At 43.0% G+C, this 21,364-nt stretch overlaps 1 protein-coding gene and 1 pseudogene across 5 annotated transcripts in view; both read left to right on the plus strand.

The window, feature by feature from the left end:
• The window catches only part of FHOD3 (formin homology 2 domain containing 3), a 394,692-nt gene that overhangs the window by 223,793 nt on the left and 149,535 nt on the right, over nucleotides 1-21,364 (plus strand). For all 4 annotated transcript variants that reach the window (XM_080920362.1, XM_080920363.1, XM_080920364.1 and 1 more), the window contains exon 6: nucleotides 14,340-14,434. In XM_080920362.1, coding sequence (XP_080776488.1) covers nucleotides 14,340-14,434 — 95 coding nt within the window. The remainder of the gene's footprint in view (nucleotides 1-14,339; nucleotides 14,435-21,364) is intronic.
• Nucleotides 9,757-10,487, plus strand: LOC308423691 (developmental pluripotency-associated protein 4-like; annotated as a pseudogene). The gene has a single exon. The product of its transcript is annotated as a developmental pluripotency-associated protein 4-like (transcript).

Genomic DNA, 21,364 nt, shown 5'->3' on the forward strand with positions numbered 1-21,364 from the left:
ATTGCTCTAGATAACCGGTTCTCATGACCTCCCTTTTAGGAGTCACATATCAGATATCCTGCATATCAGATATTTTCATTATGATTCATAACAGCAAGATTACAGTTATAAAGTAGCAACAAAAATAAATGTATGGTTGGAGGTCACCACACCGTGTGGAACTGTAGGAAAGGGTCATGGCATTGGGAAGGTTGAGAACCACTGCCCTATCTCATCACATAACATCTTTAAAGTACATTAAACAAACAAAACACAAAGAGTGTGGATTTAACTTGGGGGTTAGGCCAGGCATGACCGCCCTGGATCTGTACTTTTAGAAGGTCTCCCACCTGGGGCCTTTAGTACAGACAGTACACTAAGAAGAAACGAAGCTTGTATATGCTGCATGAAGTGGGGGCAGTGGCAGAATGTTCAGACTGTGTTTTTGAAATTGTGAAGCATGTGTCTAGCTAGCTGCATACCAATAGAGTGAGAAAACTACTTCTAGCAATTTGGAACACAGACGGAAGCCCACCAGGCAGACAGAGACCAGTGCCTGTCCATCTCGCTGGAGAATTCGAAGACTAATCTTCAGGATGCCAGAACTCTGACTTTGCCCATGATTCTCCTCGGTTTGGTTTTGGCTAGAAGCATGTGATGGTACTGAGCTCATCTGGGAAGAACATGTTTAGGGAAGGTTTATACCAAATGCAGGTCTTTAGTAACACACTGTACAGGTAGAGCCTCAAAGCCACCCACACCAGACTCACATCTACATCTAGATAGCTCAGGTGGTGGAGGCTAGGCTCAGGGAGGGATGGGAGAGTGTGGTTCACGACTTCCAGAGTAGTGACTATTCTCTGTGACAAACCCAGGAGGCTGGCCTGTGCCACGTCAGTGTCTGGGATACTAGCTGTCAGGTAATCACAGGACACAAGTTCTGTGGCTTCTCAGATAAGTAGCAAGTCCCCACTGTGGAATGTGACTTGGGAGAAAGATTCACCGAAGTCAGTGGGATTTCTGTAAGTTAGTACGTGTTAGGCTGCAGGCTTTAAGAAAGTTAACATTCAGTGATTAGAATTCTAAATACAAATACATAATTAACACGTTGGGACAGGGTTTGTTTCTTTTTAAACTCACAAAAGTGTGCCCCAGATTTTTTTTAGATGCTCTATCTACCCAGAGTTGCTTATTAATAATGCCTATTTCTGACTTGTGAAACTCCAACAGGTGGAAATGCCTAATAGAAGTGCGCCCCCTAGTGCCCAAAACATTACATAACATCCCCACAAGCACCTTGAGTAGTAACATTAGCAGGGAAATGGTAAACTTCTGGGAAGCTGGGAGCTTTGGGGCGTGTTCAGGTTAAGTCTCTTGTCTCTGTAAGTTCGTGGTAATGATTACAAAACAGAATTTTTCTCCATAGAGGATCTAGGAATATGACAAAAGATTAGGGTGTGGGGGGGGGGGCTCAAAACCTACTAATTTGTTACTTGTCATTAGGGATTTCCTTTATCTAACTGTGGAAAAGCATAGATTGGGCACAGAGATGCTATCTGCACATCACCGCTTGGTGTAACGAGGCCGTCCCTGTGCTGGTGGCTGACAAGGGTCTTTGAAAGCAACTGTGAGGGTGGGAATGTCACTGGTGTGTGGACACACCGGACACAGACATTGAGTTCTCTCTATGGGGCATTAAGTGATTTAAGAGGCTGAACACTTGGTGCCTTGACATCCTGAGGTAAGGAAGGCTGGCCAGAAAGACCCAAGCGAGTGATCTTGAAGGAGTCTTCCCACAGTACTAATTAGCTTGTAAGTGTCCCAAGACGATCTCCAGCCTGACATTTTGTAACTTCAGTTTAACTTGGTGTTTTTTGTTTGTTTGTTTGTTTTCTTTAAGGCATCAACATTCCAGGCTAGGAAAGGTTGGCAGTATCTACTAAAATTGGAAATTTTGCATTGTAAATTCTGTGCAAGCAGGGAATTCAGAACTGTGACACCTCATTGGAGCTCTTTGTGCTGATTAGATTTCTGTCTCTAGGCCAGAATTGGCAGCTTATTCTACTTAATTTTCATGGAGTAATCGGTGTTGAAAGAGTATTTCTTTGACAGTTGCCCTCAGGGAAAACTGGGCGAGACTTGTTATTTAGGCCAGACAATCAAGTGGAAGAAAATAATAATAATAATGTGAACTGTAGGTCTTCATTTTACCCTGACAATGGCTACATCACCAGCCTCCTTTTCAATATTTATAGGGGTGGGGAGGCTGGTGAATAATGGAAATTAGAGATGAAAAAATCTACCTCAGAGTTCAGAATGAATTTGAACAGTCTGATTTAAGGAAGTTGAAATTCTGTCTTTAAGTTAGAGACCCTTCCCAGAAATCAGGATTGAGTACTAGTCATGGTACTAGTCATGGTGTGCATGTGTGTATGTGCGGGTGTGTGCGTGTGTGTGTGCGTGTGTGTGTGTGTGTGTGTGTGTGTGTGTATCCATGCACATTTGCACACTCATTGCTCTCTGAAGTTAGCTTGAATTTGAAGGTCGTGGCTGGTAGTCAGAGTCCTACTCTATTCTAGTTGAAGAAAGCAGGGCCAGTCTGCCTGTTTGAACTGCTGTGTCTGGTCGCACGACAGCGCCCCGTCTCCATTTCTAACGGGCAAGTCACATGTTGTTGTACTTACTTTCACCAGATAGCTGAATATCATTTGTGGTAAGGGAATTTTGTCCTGTTCATAGAATTTACTTTTGTTTTCGTAAATTTGGTAGAAACAAATAGGAGTTATTCAAGCTACATTATTAAGTGGCGAAATGTCTTACTGGGCAGTTCTAGAACATTTGGTTACTGATCTAGGCCAATTTTGTGCCTTATGCCAGAAACTGAATTTATCCATAAGGTGGTCAGATGTGAGAAAGAGGAATCTCCAAGTCTCAATTCTCCGCCCCTAGGATGGAGTTAAGGCTGTTTCAGACACAGAAAGAAGGTGATCTGGCCAATGCTGGTATACTCTAAAGGTGGAGCTTTGTCCCTCTGATGTCAAAGTTACCCAGAGGATACTTGTACAGGCCCAAGTGAAGGGTCGGAGGGCTTTAGACAATTTGAAACCAGCAGAAGTTAGCCTCCAAGTTCCTAAAAGGCAACAAGATAACAACGCTGTTGTGCTGTGTTGTTACGTCTGTGCTGTGCTGTAAAAAGCAAAAGAGGGGAGATGGCTCAGCCATAAGAGAACAAACCTGAGTTGGGCTCCCACCATCCATGTTGGATGGCTCATGGCCACCTCTCCCTCTGTCTCCAGGGAATGTAATGCCCCTTCTGGATTCTGTAGGGACCTGTATTCACATGCATGCAGATATACCCACGTTTATACAGAATTTAAAAAGGAAAGGGACATTTAAAAAAAATTTTTTTTTTACAAAAGCAAAAGAATGGAGAAGGGGTTAGTTAAAAATGACCGCAGGCAGCAATATGTAAGAAGAGTTCTTTGTGAGAATGTGGGGTGCCTCTGCCAAGAAGGGATTTTCTCCTCACTGGGCCATGGCATTTTTGGTGTCTTTGGCTAAAGTAAAGAACAAGAACAAGCAGGCAAACAGCTAGTCTAGGATTGTGTTCATTAGTGTGTCCAATGTGTAAAGATTTGTGTTTTAAGAATCAGGACTGAGAATGTAGCTCAGTGGGAGAGCACTTGCTAACATGCGAAAGTTCCTTGTGTTGATACCCACTCTTACAAACATTTTAAATTTAGAGAGGAAACCACAGGCTGAGGAAATGGCTCAGGGGGCTGAGTGCTTGCTACCAAAACCATAAGGACTGGAATTCAGTTCCCCCAAGAATCTCTGTAAAAATCTCGGTGCATGCCTGTAATTTGGGTGTTGGGTGGGCAGAAGTGGGAAAAGGTCAGGGGATGTTTTGACTGGCCAGCCAGTCTAGCCTTATTGTTGAGATCCAGGTCCAGTAAAGGACTGTCTCTAAAATAAGGTAGAGCATGACTGCAGATGCCCTCATATTTATGGTGGTCTGTGTACATATACACAGATACACAGAGAAAAATAAATAAAAATCAGATCTCTCTCTAGTTTGTTGAGTGACTATGTGTTTTCCAAGTACTTAACATAAGCATAAGGCATATGAACATAGATGAGTATTAGTGGGCTTGGAATTAAAATGCTGAGATGTCAGATCAAGGCTCAGAGGCAGGAATCCAGATGGCCTGATCAAGGTGCAGGGAAGGCCGGCAGGGTAGTGAGGATGGAGCTGTGTGGAGCCAGGGGCTCTGTCCCTAGGCCAGAGGGAAGTGAAACCTTGTGAGCTTCAGAGAACACCTATAACACAGCACCTAGTATGTATTGGGAAGGGAGTAGTAAGCCAGAATTAGGAGATTGAGACTAGGAGTTCCTTTCATGCAGAGAAACTGTGTCTAACCCATGGCCTGTGGACTACACATGTCCTGGGATAGTAATGAATGTAGCCCAACACAAAATCAGAAACTTACTTAAAACCTTAAACCTCATGAGACACATACACACCAAAGTTTTCAAAGGTGTGTGTGTGTGTGTGTGTGTGTGTGTGTGTGTAAATTATGCAATGAGCCTTGTAGAAGGCCACATCTATAGCAGTGTCTAGAGGTTGGACATACCTGAACTCTGTAGCTACGGTGAAAACTAAACGCAGGGCAGTGTTAGATGGAATGGAAAGTGACTTTGCGACCTGCTAGAGGAAACCCTGTGAAGGGAAAGACTCAGGAGCGGTGGCAGGTGAGGAGGGAGATTGAGTCAAGTACAGCCAACTCCAAGTGCTATCAGATGAAGACCTGCACGTAAAATAGAATACAAATGAGAACAACCCTCACCTCCCTAAGCACAAGGCCGTCTATTTCTCACCATTTTATTTACTAGAAACAATAGGTGGGTGGTTGAGACTCACAAAACCGACTTCACAACTCACTAATGCTGTCTGAAGTCACGAGTATAGGATGAGCTCCAGCTGGAGCCTGGGTGGTAGAGGACTGATGCGGGAATGGGCCCCGGAGCACTGCAGAGGGAGGAAGGGTGAGGAGCATGTAAAGGTGGAGGACCATCAGAGCTTCTAAGCACTGCTTCCAGCAAAGCCCTTAGGACTGGCCATGGTCTGGGCCAGGCTTACTTTTAACACAGAAGAGAGGGCTGCAAGCTTCAGAAAGGAAAAGAGAAGGGAAGGGGGAGATAGAGGAAAAGGAGGGGGAGGAGAGAAGAGGGATGGTAAATCACAGGCTTAGACAATGCATGCAGCACTATTCTGAATGGACCCCAGCCGAGGGCTCGCTTGCTAACCCTGCTCACAGCGCTTCCGGGATGCTGCATCTAAGAGCAAAACAGAAGTTGTTCTGGGCATAGGTGAGATGCAGTAAACACCACGTCCCATCTCTTGACCGAAGGCGATTACTAACAGAGGGAGGAGACATGGAGCAAATATTTAAAGGCTCAGAATAATGTTTACAGCAAACTGGGGATGAAGTCTAGAATATGAAATGATGTCAGCGAGATGGTGTGTTTATCAAACACTCCATGCCTGCATTCTTATCTCTGTATTGTCATCCCACTGTCCCCAAGTAAATTGTAGGTGGAACCAGATGTGGGGACACTTGGAGAAAGCAGGAGGATGCCTAATCGGCTGTTTAGGAGAGACCGTGGTCTCAAGGGGATAGGACCACTGATGGTCTGATGTGGAAACTATTGCAGATGGAAAGAGGCAGTGAAGGTTAAATATGCTCAGCCTTTTGGCTGGAAAACCAGAAGAAGAACCTCAGTTGACCTTGAGATATCAAGGAGATACTCGAGGGGTGTGTGTGTGTGTGTGTGTGTGTGTGTGTGTGTGTGTGTCCTAAAAATATCAATGAGATACTGGAGAAGGTGTATGTGTGTTCATGTATGCATGCATGTTGTGTATGTATGCATGTATGCATGCATGGGTGTCTGAGTATGTACTCATCAAAAACAGTGTTTGAGTGAATGCATGTCTTAGAGAACGCACCAGGGACTTAGAAATCCAAGCAAAGTTAAACAGAGTCCAGGCCCCCACTGGCCATTATGTGCTCCTTGAACAAGAGCAGACTTAGCCAAACAAAATACACCAAGCCCAGGTCTCATCCTCGCCACTGTGGAAGAACCAGTTCAAGTACACAGGCAGCAAAGCCACCCCAAAAAAACCTGCTGGTTTTGGGGACTACAGCCCCGTTGGAAGGAAGTTCAGAATTCAGGGTTCAAACTGACTCAGGTGGCTGAGTGCTTAAACAAAATCATGATACTTAAACAAAGGCCAACGTTTCCTGACATCATTTTCAAATCATCTAGGATCTAAGCCAGTGTTACTTGTCCAGCAATAAGGTCAGAAAGTTTCATCTTATTGGGAAAGGAAAAAACAGTAGATCCCAGTGCCAAGGTGATCCAGACACTGGGTTTTGTGAAAGGCTTAAAAATAGATTTATAAAAGTGTTTTGGGTAGAAGATAAATTGAAAATCTATGCAAATCTAATACAAAAATCTGTGCAAAGTAATAGACTGAAAAAGTTATCAATGAAGTGGATAATAAACAGAACTAGAAACTTAGCAAGATATTCTTATTGGCAGACAGATTAAATTCAAACACACCAATAATTTTGTGATATGTAACTATCCTCATCACAGAAATTAAAGGCAAGGCATATTAGAACAGGAAAACAAAAGTTGACCCAACTAAATGTTACAAGTCATCTTAGTATACATAGTTCAAGAGCAAAGTGATATAGATCAAAACACAAATCCTAATCAAAAGAAAACAAAAGTAACAACATCATTACAAGGAAATAGAGTTGCAATCAAAGAATGGTGAGGGGGATTCACCATGGCTAAGGGCTCGTTCTTTCAGACGACCAGAGCTTTGACATGTGGGGAGCCCAAGTGGAAAGAATTGGTAAGAAATAGAAAAATCCCATTTTATCTGGGGACTTCACTTTTCTCTCTATATGATCAACAGACCTAATAGAATGGAAATCAGCAAGGCTATTGAGGAACTGAATAGCACCGTCAGCCCTGACAGACATTTCCAGGGCATTCCACCCGCTACAGCAGAATGTGTACATTTTCACATAGAGAAGTCACCAGGATAGGCCATATCCCCAGTCGTGAAATAAACCATAACAAATTTTAAAGAATTGGAATCAGATGATGTGTTTTCTGGATGTAATGGAATTAAACTAAATCAGGAACAGAAAGATAATAGGAATATGTCCAGACACTTGGACTTAACACACTTCAGAATCACCCATGTGTCAAGGAGAAATTCTCAAAGGAAATTAGAAAATAGTTTGTACCAAATGAAAAGACAATGTATTAAATTTTGTGGAATGTGATACGTGGAGGGAAAATTGCAACACCACAGGCTTAGACTGAAAAGAAAAAAAATCATATAAATGCCCAATTTTAAAAAAGGCTAAAAACAAAAATAGTCTGAAAGGTAGAAGGAAGAAATAGTAACTGAAAAGTATAGAAATTGAAAAATAAATTTAAAAAAATCAAGGGAAAAGAAGCTGGTTAATTTAAAAAAATAAAAAACATGAAGAATGATGTGGATGTGGGAGAAGACAGCTGTTGCCAACACTGGGAAAGACAAGACCTGCAGTTTCTAGGTGACCAGCAGAGTCAGGTCACTAATAACTCTAAGTTCAAAGATTCACAGCGTAGAAAAATGGACCGTTCCTTACTGACCACACACCACCATGCCCTAGATGAAGGTAAACTGAGGTAGAACCACTGCTGATGGTCACTTGTAAGGAAAATAACTTGTAGTCAGCTTTGGAAAGGGAATCTCTAGGCCCACATGGCTTCCTGGCAACCCCTACCAAACATTTCAAGACAAAACAAAACCGATGTTATAAAATCTCATCCAAAAAAAAAAAAAAAAAAAAAAAAGGCAGAGAAACACTTCTCGGCTCATGTCATGAAGCCAGAGTCCCCATGATGGGAAAAGCAGACAGATGGTATAAACCAATATGTATCCCCAACAAAGATGTGAAACTCCTTAATAAGATGTTAGCAAATCAAACCCAACAAGAAAAAACGAGAATAATGCACCATGGCTAAATGGGATGCAAGGTTCATTTGATACCCAAGCTTTGGGCGGTGTGGACCACCATAGCCGCTCTCTGTAAAGAAGCCACGCCCCTGTCGATAAAATTCATGTCAGTTAATGTCAAAGGGCACCTGGCACACATCATCTGTTCACGATCACAAAACCTTACGACATTCTCTCCAGAAATTCACAAAAACCTGCTTCCAGTACTATAATTAATGGTAAAGATCTAACTGTACTTCCTCTTGATGCTGGAAACAGGGCATGGATTCCACATTTTCCACTCCTGTTCACTGTTAAGGCAACATTTTCACTAGCATAGAAAAAAAGGCCCAGTTACAGTTTTGTAAGGAGGAAACAAAATTGGTACTTTGTTTTTCACAGATAACATTATTGCCTGTGTGGGCAATGCTAGTATGTGTGCAGAATCAAAACAAAAAGTCAAAGCTTCCTCCACTGAATACATTTGACACAGTACAGGATTCAAGAACAGCACATGAAAGCCATTGCTCCTATTACTAATAAGCAATGGGGAATAGAACACTTAAAAAACAAAGCTATCTACAATAGCTCCAAAGGACGGACACTACTTGTAAATTTAGGAAACAAAAACTGTAAAACATAGGCCAGATCTACAGCTGAGAACTAAGCGCCAATGACTGCATCCAGAGGGAATCCACATTAGCTAACTTAGTTGATTTATGAATTAGAAGCTTACATGCTAAAGGTGATCTCTCAAATGTATCCATAAACTAACATTTCAGTTTTTCCTTTGTGTGTGTGTGTGTGTGTGTGTGTGTGTGTGTTTGTATTGTGTGTGCCTGTGTGTGTGTGTGCTTGTATGAACATGTGTGTGCATGTGCTGGAGGTTTATGACAGGGGTCATCCTAGATTGCTATTCATTCATTCAAGTAGGGTTAATCAAACCCAGAACTTACCTGTGTGGCGAGTCTGGTTAGCCAGTTGCTCTTAACTGGGCTGGAATAACAGGTGGGTTTCCAGGCATTTCTGAGAGATCGGGGGTGCACTGGTGGGGGGGTCTAAACCACTGGTTTTCAACCTGTGGGTCACAGCCCCATGGTGGGGGTCAATGGCCCTTTCACGGGGGCCACCTAAGACAATTTGTGGATCAGATATTTACATTACGGCTCTTAACAGTAGCAAAATTACAGTCAGGAACTAGCAATGAAGTAACTTTACGGTTGGGGTCAGCACAGCATGAGGAACAGAACTGAAGGGTCACAGCATTAGGAAGGTTGAGAACCTCTGGTCTAAACCCAGTCCTCAGGCTTGCGTGACGAGCAGTTTAGCCAGGTAAGTGACGTAGACAAAGGGCTTACAAACTTACTTGAAAAGGAACATAAGTAGCCAAAATACTATGGAGGGGAAACGACACAGGAGGAATCAGAGCACACAAATTTAAAGACAGCGGGAAGCTATGGTTGAGGTAATGTGATATTGGAAAATATTTAGATCAAAGGACAGAAACTGACCCACACAGACACAGGCTGTGGGTTCTTCTAATTTGCAAGAGCACTGAAATAGAGAAAGTCTCTTTAACAAATGGCCTTAAGTCAAGTGGACAGTTAAATGACAAGCTAGAACTTCAAACTTTGCATTAATTTTCTCAAAATAAATCATATCGCTGAGTATAAAAATAAAACACACTATGCAAGGTTACATCTCATCTCAAGATGGAGAATCCTGGAAGCGAGAAGGGCACAGACGAGCTGAGGGAAGAAATGGAATGCCAGATGTCTAGTCAACCAAGCTCATCTTCTGCAAAGACTAAAGCAACAGGGAAAAAACAGAAAAAGTCAGAGAAAGATAATGGTTGTAAACCAAAGGAGGAAAACCTACAAGCTATTCAGATTCCTGGATACACTCGTAGGAAGGCTGAGTTAAAGAATGTTCCTGACACAGCCAAAGAGGCCAGGTTGAAGATGTCTCACAAAAAAAAAAAAAAAAAAAAAAAATGAAGACTGAACCTGGGGAAGGCTCTCAGGTGACATTTCCCCTGGAGATTGCCACTGTACCAGAGGAGCAGATACCTGCTCTTGTTGACCTGTGCTCTATGAGGAAGTCAGCACCATGATGGTGACTACATCTGGCCTCTTGGGCCAGAATTGCAGCTAATTCGAAGAAATTCTAGGCAGTGCCAACCAGTGTGCCATCGAAGACCTATGTGTCCACAGGGGAAATGTGGTGTGTGGTTAATGGGACAAGCCTTCCTGTGACCTCAAGCAGTTGGGTTCGGCTGCAGTTTCATGCCGGACAAGCCTGAGTACCTGATAAGAAAGGGAAAGCGGTTGCCCTCTTCCTGCTGCCGGCCTGCACATTTCCACCCCCGCACCTGGAAGACAGCATGCTGTGCCCCAAGTGTGTTCACAGGAACAATATCCTGACTAAGAGCCTCGAAGGATAAAGGACAGGTCTCTTAAGTTTGGGCTAGCTGCTAGAGTCACTCACTCTTGTGTGTGATCGGTAAAACTGTGGCTGACACCGAGACTGATGGAAATCTATATCTATGCCTTTGAAGGTGCCCAACTCGCCCAGAAATTACGGGATATTGTAAGTTAGGTGATGCTTAAGTGCAAGCAGTTTGGAAAAAGCCAGTGAGGCTACCAAAAGGTCCACCTCTGCTCACTGTGATGACTGAACTCTGGGAGTGGCTTTCTACTCTTGTGTGATGATAAAAAAGTGTCTTATATGTTTTGCTGCAAGTTGGTCCTGGAGCAGGGATATGACATCGCCAGATACAACAGTCACTAGCCTGTCACCAGCGAAACAGGGTTATAGCCACTTTGGCGGTCAACTGTAGATTTGGCTTGTGCCTTTAGCCTCTGCGTGTCCTCTTTCCTGGGTTGTAGTGTGTTAGTGTTTAGTACTTGGGTTTGTTTTCTACTGTTGTAAAATATTACACCAAAAAAAACCCCCAAAACAAACAAACAAACAAACAAACAAAAGAAACAGCGGTTGTGTTACGAGAAAGTCTTGGGTTGGGCAAGAGTGGTCCCTTAAGATCCTAAGCCCAAGCGCTTTCAGCCTTTGAGAGCTGAGGTTCATCACGCACTCCGAGTCAGGGTGGGATTGATGTGGGAACACGTTTAGGGGCACCGATGCCTGGGCACCATTCTAACTCTGTCCCTACCAGTGCCCCTGCAAAGTGGGCATTTCATTGCTACCGTCTCACTCTTTAGATACACAGACCCACAGAAAAATCAGTACACTTCATCTGTGACCAAACAAGGAAAGCTCCCAAGGAACCTCCACCCTCTTCTGCCTGTTGTAGGTTTGTAAACACAGATCAACAAATTCCATGGCTCCCTGTGACCCAGACACAGGTGTGTTACCACAACACCTACCTTTTGCTTGTGTGATTTTATTCTCAGGCCCACTTTGGGCTCTGTGGGTCTTTGCTATTGATTCCTTTTGCAGGATCAGCTCAGTTGAGTCTCTTTATCGCCACCTTGTGTCTAGAGTGGGTTTTGCAAGAAGAATGCTCCTGCATTGGCGCTGGGATGCAAAGATCTATTTGGAGGGCGGGTTTTGAATTATCCAGGTGTTAGGTCAAGGCATTAAACACAAACATGCTGGTAATCTCCATCTCCAATCTGAAGAGCTGACAGAATCAACTTCTTCAATTTTCCCTCTTTTTAGCAGTGGCCCAACTTCTCACATCTGTTGTCTTGGTAACAGTGGTCCCTGAGCAGTTTGGGTAGAAACCATCATTCCAGCCTTCTGGGTATTATGAAGGGAGGGTGAGCCTCACAGGGTGGGCTTCTCAGGAGGCCATAGGGTCCAGTTAACATCCTTGCACCCCTAGGCTGGCTTAGCATACAGGCTGGGAGAAACTAAGGACTGGAAAAGGGCTGTGACACCAGTCCCTAGCTCTGGGTAGCTGGCCAGTTTGTCTTGAGCGAAGGAGGAAGACAGGAGGCTGAATATGCTGAATTCTCGTTCTCAGCTTCACAGAAGTGTGGACTGGTGCTCGCTGAGGGAGGAAGTGATGGACTAGTAAAACATTTACAGATCATGAAAGCCATCACAGATTTCCTTTGCCTTGTTTTGGACCTTTATGGCTTGCTTTGCTATTGCAGAGGTACCATGGTAGGATGTGCACAGTGGGAAAGTATAGACAGAGAAGAGATGTGCACTCAGTCACTCAGTCCCAATGCTTCCTGTGAAGAGTCCCTTCTTTACCTCCCCTTCTCCAGTGCCACAGAGTTCAGACCTAAGCGAGGCTCCTCCCACTGAGCCACAGGCCACTCATAGTAGACTCATCTTTCATAAATGCCAATTGGAGTGTTTGGTTGAATTAAGTGAGGCTTAAACTTCTATGCTTGCCTGTAATTCAGAAATAACACAGAAATATTTTACAGGGTTGTATGTGGATTTGACTTGCTGTGTGTGCGCCAGATTTCGGTAGGTGTAAAGTTTTACTTGTAGAAACAGCGCTTTGGGGAACATCTTTACTTCCTTATTTATGGTTTTTGTTTTGCTTTGGTTTGAATATAGAGGCCCCTAATTAAGACAGGACCTCCAAGTCACATGAAGAGACACATAAAGAGGACCAAGGCTCTTACTGCAGGCATCTGGAAGGCCGGCCATCCCAAGCATGGAGATGGCCTCCACCACTTGGTAGGAGTAGGAGTCTGGGCTCAGTCCTCAGTGTCTGCTTATTAACCTGTCAAGTAGAGCAATGGCTGTCATATGGGCCTGTCACATAGATCACAAACATATCAGTCCTCAGAGCCTGCCCCAGGAAGGTTGGAACGAATGGTTACCTAAAATTCTACAGCAGCATAGAGTGATTGTGCGAGTATCATTTTGAAAATATTCCTGGGGCTTCTGAGATGGTTCAGCAGAAAACACCTGCTGCTAAGTTAGATGCCCGGAGTTCAATCTCAAGAACCCACATGGTGGAAGAGGAAAACCAGTTCTTGAAAATCTCCCCCAGATTTCCACCTGATGCCAGGGCATATGTGCACCTGCATTCCCTCACATCACCAGATGGAACTGCTTTCACCCCTGCTTTTAATGAGAAAGTCTCCAGGGTTTGGATACTAGCTAGAATACATTATGTGATGTTTATTGTGTTGAGTATGTACCCAAGATACTTCTCTCATTTTAGCTTTATGTATTCAGAGGCAGTTTTCCTTAGAATGTCTGTGTTGAACTGTTTGTTCCTTTGTTTGGTGAGGAATGATGAGGTTTATAGTGTCACACACACATTTTGTGTGGTGCTTTTTATTTTCAGCCAGTGCCATTTCATGTAATTATTTCTTAAAACCTATCAGCCTATTCATATGATTATCCTTAAACTAAGGGACAAGGGATCATTTAATTTCCTCTTCTATAATTTCCAGTTTTCCAGTTGAGATGTACAGCTGGTTAGGATAGCAGGCATGATTCAAGGAAACCTGCTTAGTTTGGATATTCACCACCTCTTTGTGCAGTGTCTGCAGTCAAAATTATTTTGATTTTAATGAAGCTGTTTAAAAATAATACATTGCACATTCTTCTTGAAGAATGGTAATAGAAGAGTGATTATATTTTCTTAAACTAAGAATTTAAGATTTGGAGTGTGACTGGTTATTTTAGGGGTTCCCCAGGGCCATGTATGTGCACACTGGGTAAGTGCTCTGTCCGTGATCTACAGTCTCAGCCCTCTTTGCATTCTTTTAGAATTTTGAGACTCCATTGCACTAAGTTGGGCATGCTGGCCTTGAACTTGTGACCTTCCTACTCTACCTTCCAGAGTAGCTGGTATCACAAGTCTGTATCACTATGCTTAGCCAGGAATTTTTTTTTAAGTCTGACATTTTTCCATCATAAAAATTTTGAATTTAAGAAAATTCAAAGCAACACTTAAAAGCAGGGCTTTCTCTAAAAATCTAAAATTGCATTCACTCCGAGTGTCTCAACAAGACACAGGACCTACTGACTGCAGCCTGGGACCCTGGTTGTTTTGGCAACTGTTATGGTCCCTCTTGGTTCCAGATGCCATCTCATGTTCACTTTGGCCCTGTCTTGAACAGCATTCGCGTCAGGATAGAGAAGCATGCATTTACACATCAGGATAACTGATGCCAGTGCTGTGGTTGTATCCTCCAGGTGCCATGAATAGCCTCCAGGGCTTCAGTTCTGAAGTGAGATCTAGCTAATTTCAGAGCTTCACACTTGGCTTCAGAGTTGGTGCCCTCACCAGTAGACAATGTCCTTAACATGATAAACAAACCCATAACCTCTCGTCGTTTCTTTTCCCTGTCTGCAGCATTGGGTCAGATTATGCTGTATGTGGATGGGATGAATGGCGTCATCAACCACAGCGAGACCATCCAGTGGCTTTACACTCTTGTTGGGTCAAAGGTAAGACCAAGGTTTTGTTTTTGGTTTTTTTTTTGTTTTTTGCTTTTGTTTTTGAACACCTTGCTCAGTTTGCAAATCATTGGGTCTTTGTTTAAATCCTCTTTGAAATGTTTTTAAAAAGACCAATCTTATTCAGCTTTGCTCAAGTCCTGTCTTGATCTAAAGGATGACTCATTCTTTGTAGATTTTTTTTCAAGCTCAGTTTAATCTCAGATAGCTTATAAAATTTTAGTCTCTTAAGCTGTAACCAAATGTCTTTGGCACTTTTGGTTTCTAATGTTTAATTTAAATGTTATGCTATAGATAAAATACCTATGTGCCCCTTATATTTTGTGACCCCGAGTAGCAGGCTGCCACTGGTATATTAGAGAACCCAGTGCCATTACTGGCCCTTGGATTTCCTTTCCCAGTGTTGTGATGAGGAAAATTTCCTCCATTTCATAGTAGAAAAACTATTTTTCCTTGGGCAACTGAAAGTGTTTTTTCCCATATCTTTTTGCTTTGTTTTCCATGGAAAATGGGAGCAACTCTATTTTGAAGCTAGGGCAAGTGGCCTTGGAAATGGAGTGGAATGCTGGGTCTATGAGGTTGACTTAGCTAGGCTAGAGGGAGATTTGTATCTGGTCTCCTGTGTTGGTGTTTTCTATCTTCCTTATATTAGCTTGGAGGCCTCCCTGGCCAGCATGTCTGTCTGGAACTAGGTCCCTCCATAGCTCTCTGACTAATGTCTGTGACCTTAAAATCTGGGGAGATGGGGGAGATTCTTTGAAATAAAAAGGGACTTTAAATGCATGTTACAACTGGATTAAGAAATCTTTGTGGCTCTTTTGTGGTCCTGACAAAACTGATGTGGTGACATGGGGGCAGGAAAGAGCACAGATGAGCACAGGTAGAAGGGGGCGCCATGGTCTGAGTGTGTCTCCTGAACCTATATGCTAGGAGCTCATATGGCACAGTGGAGAAGGAATGGCCTGTGTGAGGAAGGGAGTGAGGACTTCCTTTGTAGAGGATTATTGCTGTTGTAGCAATGGCCTGAGAGATTATGCTTGTTCTTTGCTTTTCTCTTATGTCAGGACATGACCTATGTCCCTTCTGGTATCTGCAGCAGCCAGTTGTCATCTTGGAAGTGGAGGGACTGACCCTTTCTTGCTTGTGCTATGAAAATTGTACTTGTATCCCTGCTTGTCAACATATACAGAATTACAGTTCTATTCTCTTCTAAAACAAACAAACAAACAAACAACTAGTCTCAGGTAATTTGGAATAGCAACACTAATGCAAAGTCCTAAAAAAGAGGAAGAGTTAAAAGGAACTAGAAACAATGGGGAAGAAGATAAAAAATGATGGTGGCTCATATCTAAAATTCCAGTGCCTGGGAGAGTGAGACAAGATTACTGCAGGTTCAAGGCCAGCCTAGGCTATAGTATGAGATTCTGGCTCAAAACCCCCAAAGGGAAAAAAAATGGGATAAACAGGAAGTAGCAGACTCATCTCACATCATGGCCTGTGTGTCACCACTACCATGTAGATTGTTTTCTTTGGACTCACTGCAGTGAAAATGAACTGAACAGGAAAACAAGGGAAGATCTACATTGCATTTTAAAATAACATGGAAAATCATAAAATCAGAAATCAGCAGAGGAACCATGCTTTCCCTGGCTGGCTGATTCTCAGAATTCTTGCTTGCTCCATTGTAGTCCATGTTCAGATGCTTTCTAGGGTTGACCAGTTGTCTCTTCTTCACCCACTGAATGACCCCATAGAATGTGTGCATTTTCTCTGCACTGTTCCTTTTTTTCCCAAGAGCCAATATTCAGCACTTGCTGACTTCCAGGCATTGTGAGGCTGGGCAAATAGAGACTAGTGAGCTTTGCCTTGGTGCCTATGGTCTTGCTTTCAAACAAATAAACATAACCAAAAAAAAAAAACAAAAACAAAAAAAAAAACCAAAAAACCCAGTGAGAGTGCGGAGGCAGGGATGTGTGACTCTGATGACACCTGAAGCTTGTGACTCATTCACTGTGATGTCAGATGAGATCTTGAATCACCCTACTGGGTATACTCAGTTCCAGGTCAGCAGTTGAATGCATAAAACAGCAGCCACTGGCAAGTTGTTGTTGGTCCCTCCCCCCCCCCAGCACAGTTCTCCTGAGATGCTCTTTTCTCTACAAAACTTGCTGATACTCTGCCCCTCTCTTTCATATGGGTAGTGAAGGATCTGGAAGACTACATGCCTCAACCAGGACCTTTAGGTTTGGAGAATGAAACCTCAGTTCTGTCCTTAGCACACAGATTAAACAGTACAGCCATCTAGGTTTCCCCAGCTTAGGTGAAGAAGGCCAGGGAAGATGTTTTAGTCTTTTCTGTTGACAGATTCATGGTTTTTTTTTCAACCTGAAAGGTTTGCCCTGACAGCCTGCTGGCTTTGCCTTCTACAGGCACAACACTGATAAAGGAAGTGCTGGTTAGAAAAAAAAAAAATCCTGTTGTTCTGTTATCCTAATGCTCAACTTTCCTCCCATGAAAGGCAACACAATGTGACTTTGCTGCTGCCAGAGGGTCATTATGCAATGCACATTTGTAGTTACTTGAAACTCCAGAGAAGAAAACGATGTATTTGCAGCCAAATAATAACTTTTAAAAGAGAAAGCACAAAATGTTTTCAATAAAACCTTTCTGTTTACATGATCCCATCTCTAAACTCCTCAGTCAGAGGTAAGAGGCGGGTGCCCCCACAATGACTTGTTAAGAGTTTGTAGTTTTCTCTTTATACACCTGGAATTTTAATTAGTTGAGATAGGACAATCCTGTTTCTATAGTTTGGCCTTCTCTCACCCTCATATCGACAACCTTCTCTGTCTTCCATTCTGCCCCTGGGTGAGACCCTCATCAGGGATGCTGGTGATGTTGCCATGGAAACCTCCCAATCTACCTCTGCTCACCATGCTCTCTATTTCTTCCAGCCCCACTGCATCTCATTCTTCCAGCTGTATGCCAGGCTACTGACCAGATAGCAGTGGTTTCTTTTGCATCCCTGTGAAGAGGTGCACGCTGCTCTTCACTACTAGTTTAGGGAGGGATGGAAAGAGCCGTACCACCTTCTCTCACACACATTCACATTCATGTTCCCCCCATGAAGCCTCATTAGGACAGCAGTTTCCATGGCTTGTGGAACAAGGGGATAGAGGAGGGGGAAAGATTGCTGGGATGGAGATAGTTACTATGAAGTGATAGGGTCTGAGAAAAGGTTGCAGTTAAAAACGAGAAAGAGGGAAATGTGGAGACATCGTAAAGAGCAGCTACCAAGGCCTAGATTTCTGTGTTTAGAACTTGAAGCAGGAATAAACAGTCACAGCTTGGAATGGGATCATGCCTCTGGCAGGAACATGGAAGTTGGTATTAAGCTTGAAAAGGGGAACCAAGCAAGTGACTTCCAGGTCTCAGTGTTCCCTCCCATGTCAGGACACAGTGCTGGTTGCCAAAGAGATGAGAGTGAGTAGTCCTTTGGTCCTGTGTTCACAAATACTGTGTCACTGATAGATATAGGATCATTTCTAGGACCCACATACAGGCTGAGACTTGAAGAATGTTTTTAGTTACTGCAGTTATATGACCCTAGTTGTGGTGAATGCTGAGCCATGTTAAGATGGCCATGACATCATGACCCACATTCCTAATTCTAGATAAAGGAAGTGGTCCCTTCTGTGTGGCTCAACCCTCGTGGACACTGGAGTTGCTGGGAAGCTATTCTTACACAGAAGGCATTTTCATCTAGACCATTACCAAACACTGGGTAGACTGTTTGTCAGGCATTGTGAATTCCCTCTGGAGGTACTCTTGAATGTTTAAAGGTAGTTGTCTGGGATTGAGGATATGTATACACACACACACACACACACACACACACACACACAAACACACAATCATCAAAGAACTTCTGTGTAAGCACAAGGACCCACATTATACAACAACAAACTGTGGTAAGTATGGTGGTGTACTTACAATTCCAGCACAGTTATAAGAGACAGAGATAGGGAGACCCTTTAGGCTCAATAGATAGTGCCCTAGACTACTTGGTCAGTTTTATACCAATGAGAGACCTTCTTGCAAAGTAAAGGAAAAAAAATAAAAATGAAGGTGCATGGCTCCCGAGTAGTGAGAGGTGAGGGTGACCTCTTGACTTCACATGTGGTCATACACACATGAATATGCACACACATACACATTTCAAAATTAAAAATGTAAAGATGGCTGTTCTATGAGTCCATCAAAGCTACAGTGTATGTTTTGCTCTAGATGTCACGGGGACCCTATTCCCTCATTCTACTGGTCACCAGTTTCTTTCTGCAGCTGGTAGAAAGTATATAGCAGCCTCCTGAGATATGACATTTTCTTCCACAAATTCCATCTCTTCTTTAGGGCCTTTTAGCAGCAGCCCTGGATGCAGGCTGAAATTGGTCTGGCAGTGCATTAAACTTCTCTGGCTTTTTCTCATACACTATGCCTGGCAGTTCTTCTTTCTGCATGTCCATGACTGATGGTTGTGTATCTAAATGGAAGGCATTGCAATTTTACCCGTTGATCAGACCACAGTTCCAGCCTCAAGATAATTGTGAATTCTGTCTTGGCCATTTATCATCTTAATGGTTAGTGCCAGTTTTATATAACATAAATTTAATAAGCTATGCCTCTTTATTATAGACCAGAATACTGGACGGGGAGGAATGTGGACCAACCAGCGCAAACTCTGACAACACTGATGATTAGGGTGCTTTAGGGCCACTGTGGAGTAAATTAGGAGCTGCCTCTATGACCATTAACTCATTGTTCCCAATGTCTTCACGAGGTCTTTGTAAAATCAAGATATACTGCATCTCACAATGTATGCTAGGGCTTTAGGTTTCAACACATCCTTCACGTGGCTCATCTTTCATCTATAAAGCCAGTGGGCTGAGTAGATACAAATGTGTAAAATCCCAAGTACTGTTCCTGGCCCTGTGTCCAGTATCTTTTGTTAATAGCTCCTTTTCTGAGAAGTTTACTTAACATCCTAGTTTAGAGATGTGCTCAGTTGAGACTGCTGGGCCGGTCTTGAAGCATCCATCCAGACATTTCCTGGGACATTTTGTGAGGGATCAGTGGTGAGTTCAGAAAGCTATAGGATGTCATTTTTTTAGAGTTTGTATACCCCATCCCTTTTGCGGTCATTGCTGGTATGTCTGATTCTACACTGTGGAAGACCTCTGTGGGCCTATCTCTGCTTCTGCTTCAAGAGCACACAGCAGTTTCTCAAGAGTAGCTGGTCTTTGTGCCTGTAGTTTTTAGGGTTTGCATGCTGTGGTCATTGCTACATTTGGCTTTCAAGAGCTCTTGAAAGGCATCACACGTGAGCATGTTTTACTGCTTGATAAGGTGGTTCCACCCCCCTGTCCTCAGCTAGGCCACTGAAGACACCTTTTCCTCTCTGTAGAGGAAGCTTCTCTCCCCTCTGTGTTTCAAGCCACTCTGTTTCTTCCTTACCCCCAGCTCCATGACAGGCTCAATATCAGTGACAAGTTTATTGATCACGTGCCTTTTTCTTTTTTGTATATATCTGTGTGTATTCTTGTTCACATGGGTAAACCCATATATGTGTGGGCAGGCCAGAGCAGGTGGTGAGAGGATGATTTAGGGTGATTGCTTTCTACCTTGTATTATTGAGGAAATCTCCCACTTGAATCCAGAGCTTATCAATTGGTCTAGTCTAGCTAGCCAGATTACCTCGGGGACATCTGGCGTCTGCCTCTGGTATGCTGGATTACAGATGGACCATCATACCCACTCAGCCTTTATATACGTGTGGGGCTCCAAAGTCTAGTCCTCATGCTGATGAGGCAAACATGTTGCCTGCTGAGCCATCTCCCCCCAACTTTCAGTTTGGAGATTTTCTTGCTGCCAATTTAAGAATGATAACTCTCTGCAGCTAAGTAGAAAAATATCCAATTATAAATTTTATGTTTTAAAAACATATTGTGAACATATTGAGCACCATGAAATCTACTGGGTCACTGAATTCTACATGGCCTCGCCAAAGAAAGTCTCAGAACACCAGTCAGTTCTAAATCCGTACTAGATTTGGATCTTGTGGTTTTTTTTTTTTTTTATTGACTTTGAAATGACTTGAATTAATAAATGTTTCATTAATAGAAGTTGGGCTAATGTTAGTTTTCATAATGAAGTTAATGACAACAGATGAAAGAAAAAATGCAAGCTTATGGATGTTTGCAACATCTTGATATTATTATAAAAACTAATGTGTAAGGCTTTTATAGTAAGTCCTAAACATTTTCTGTGTCACTGTAGTATTTAAAGTGTTATTTAATGCTCATGTAATGGTGTCTTGCATGGCTGAGCTGTGGTTCACGGGAATTCATTTCACATTTCTCATGTCAATCAAGAGGCCTCCAATTGGGTGCTTTATTTAAACCCATTTTAATATCATTAAAGCCTGTTTAGTGGGTGGCGTTGCATTTGAGCTTCGTGAATATTTGTCCGCATTCCATTAGTTAGGTAGGATTTCTAAAACTCCCTATACCACCCCAGTGCATTCATGTGCTGTTGGCAGGAAGACACTGGTTACAGAGTCAGTGTCCCCGCAGTGCACAGCCCTGGCTTCCCTGCCTGTGCACTTAGTACTCAGAGTACTAAGTTCAATGTACCTAATTCCTTTTCTGTGTGTGTTTGGAGGTCAGAGGTCAACCTCTAATGTCATACCTTAGACACTGTTCACTTTGTGTTTTTTAGGCAGGGTTTCTCACCAAGGAGGCTAAAACCATCTGGGGGTGGTGGGGGATGGATCCTCTTGCCTCCTTAACACTAGGATTACAAGCAAGCCATACACCCACACCCTCCTTTTATTTTATACATTTGGGGTTGAGCTCAGGTCCTTGT

Source organism: Micromys minutus (assembly GCF_963924665.1).
Source record: "Micromys minutus genome assembly, chromosome: 8".
NCBI lineage: Eukaryota > Metazoa > Chordata > Mammalia > Rodentia > Muridae > Micromys > Micromys minutus.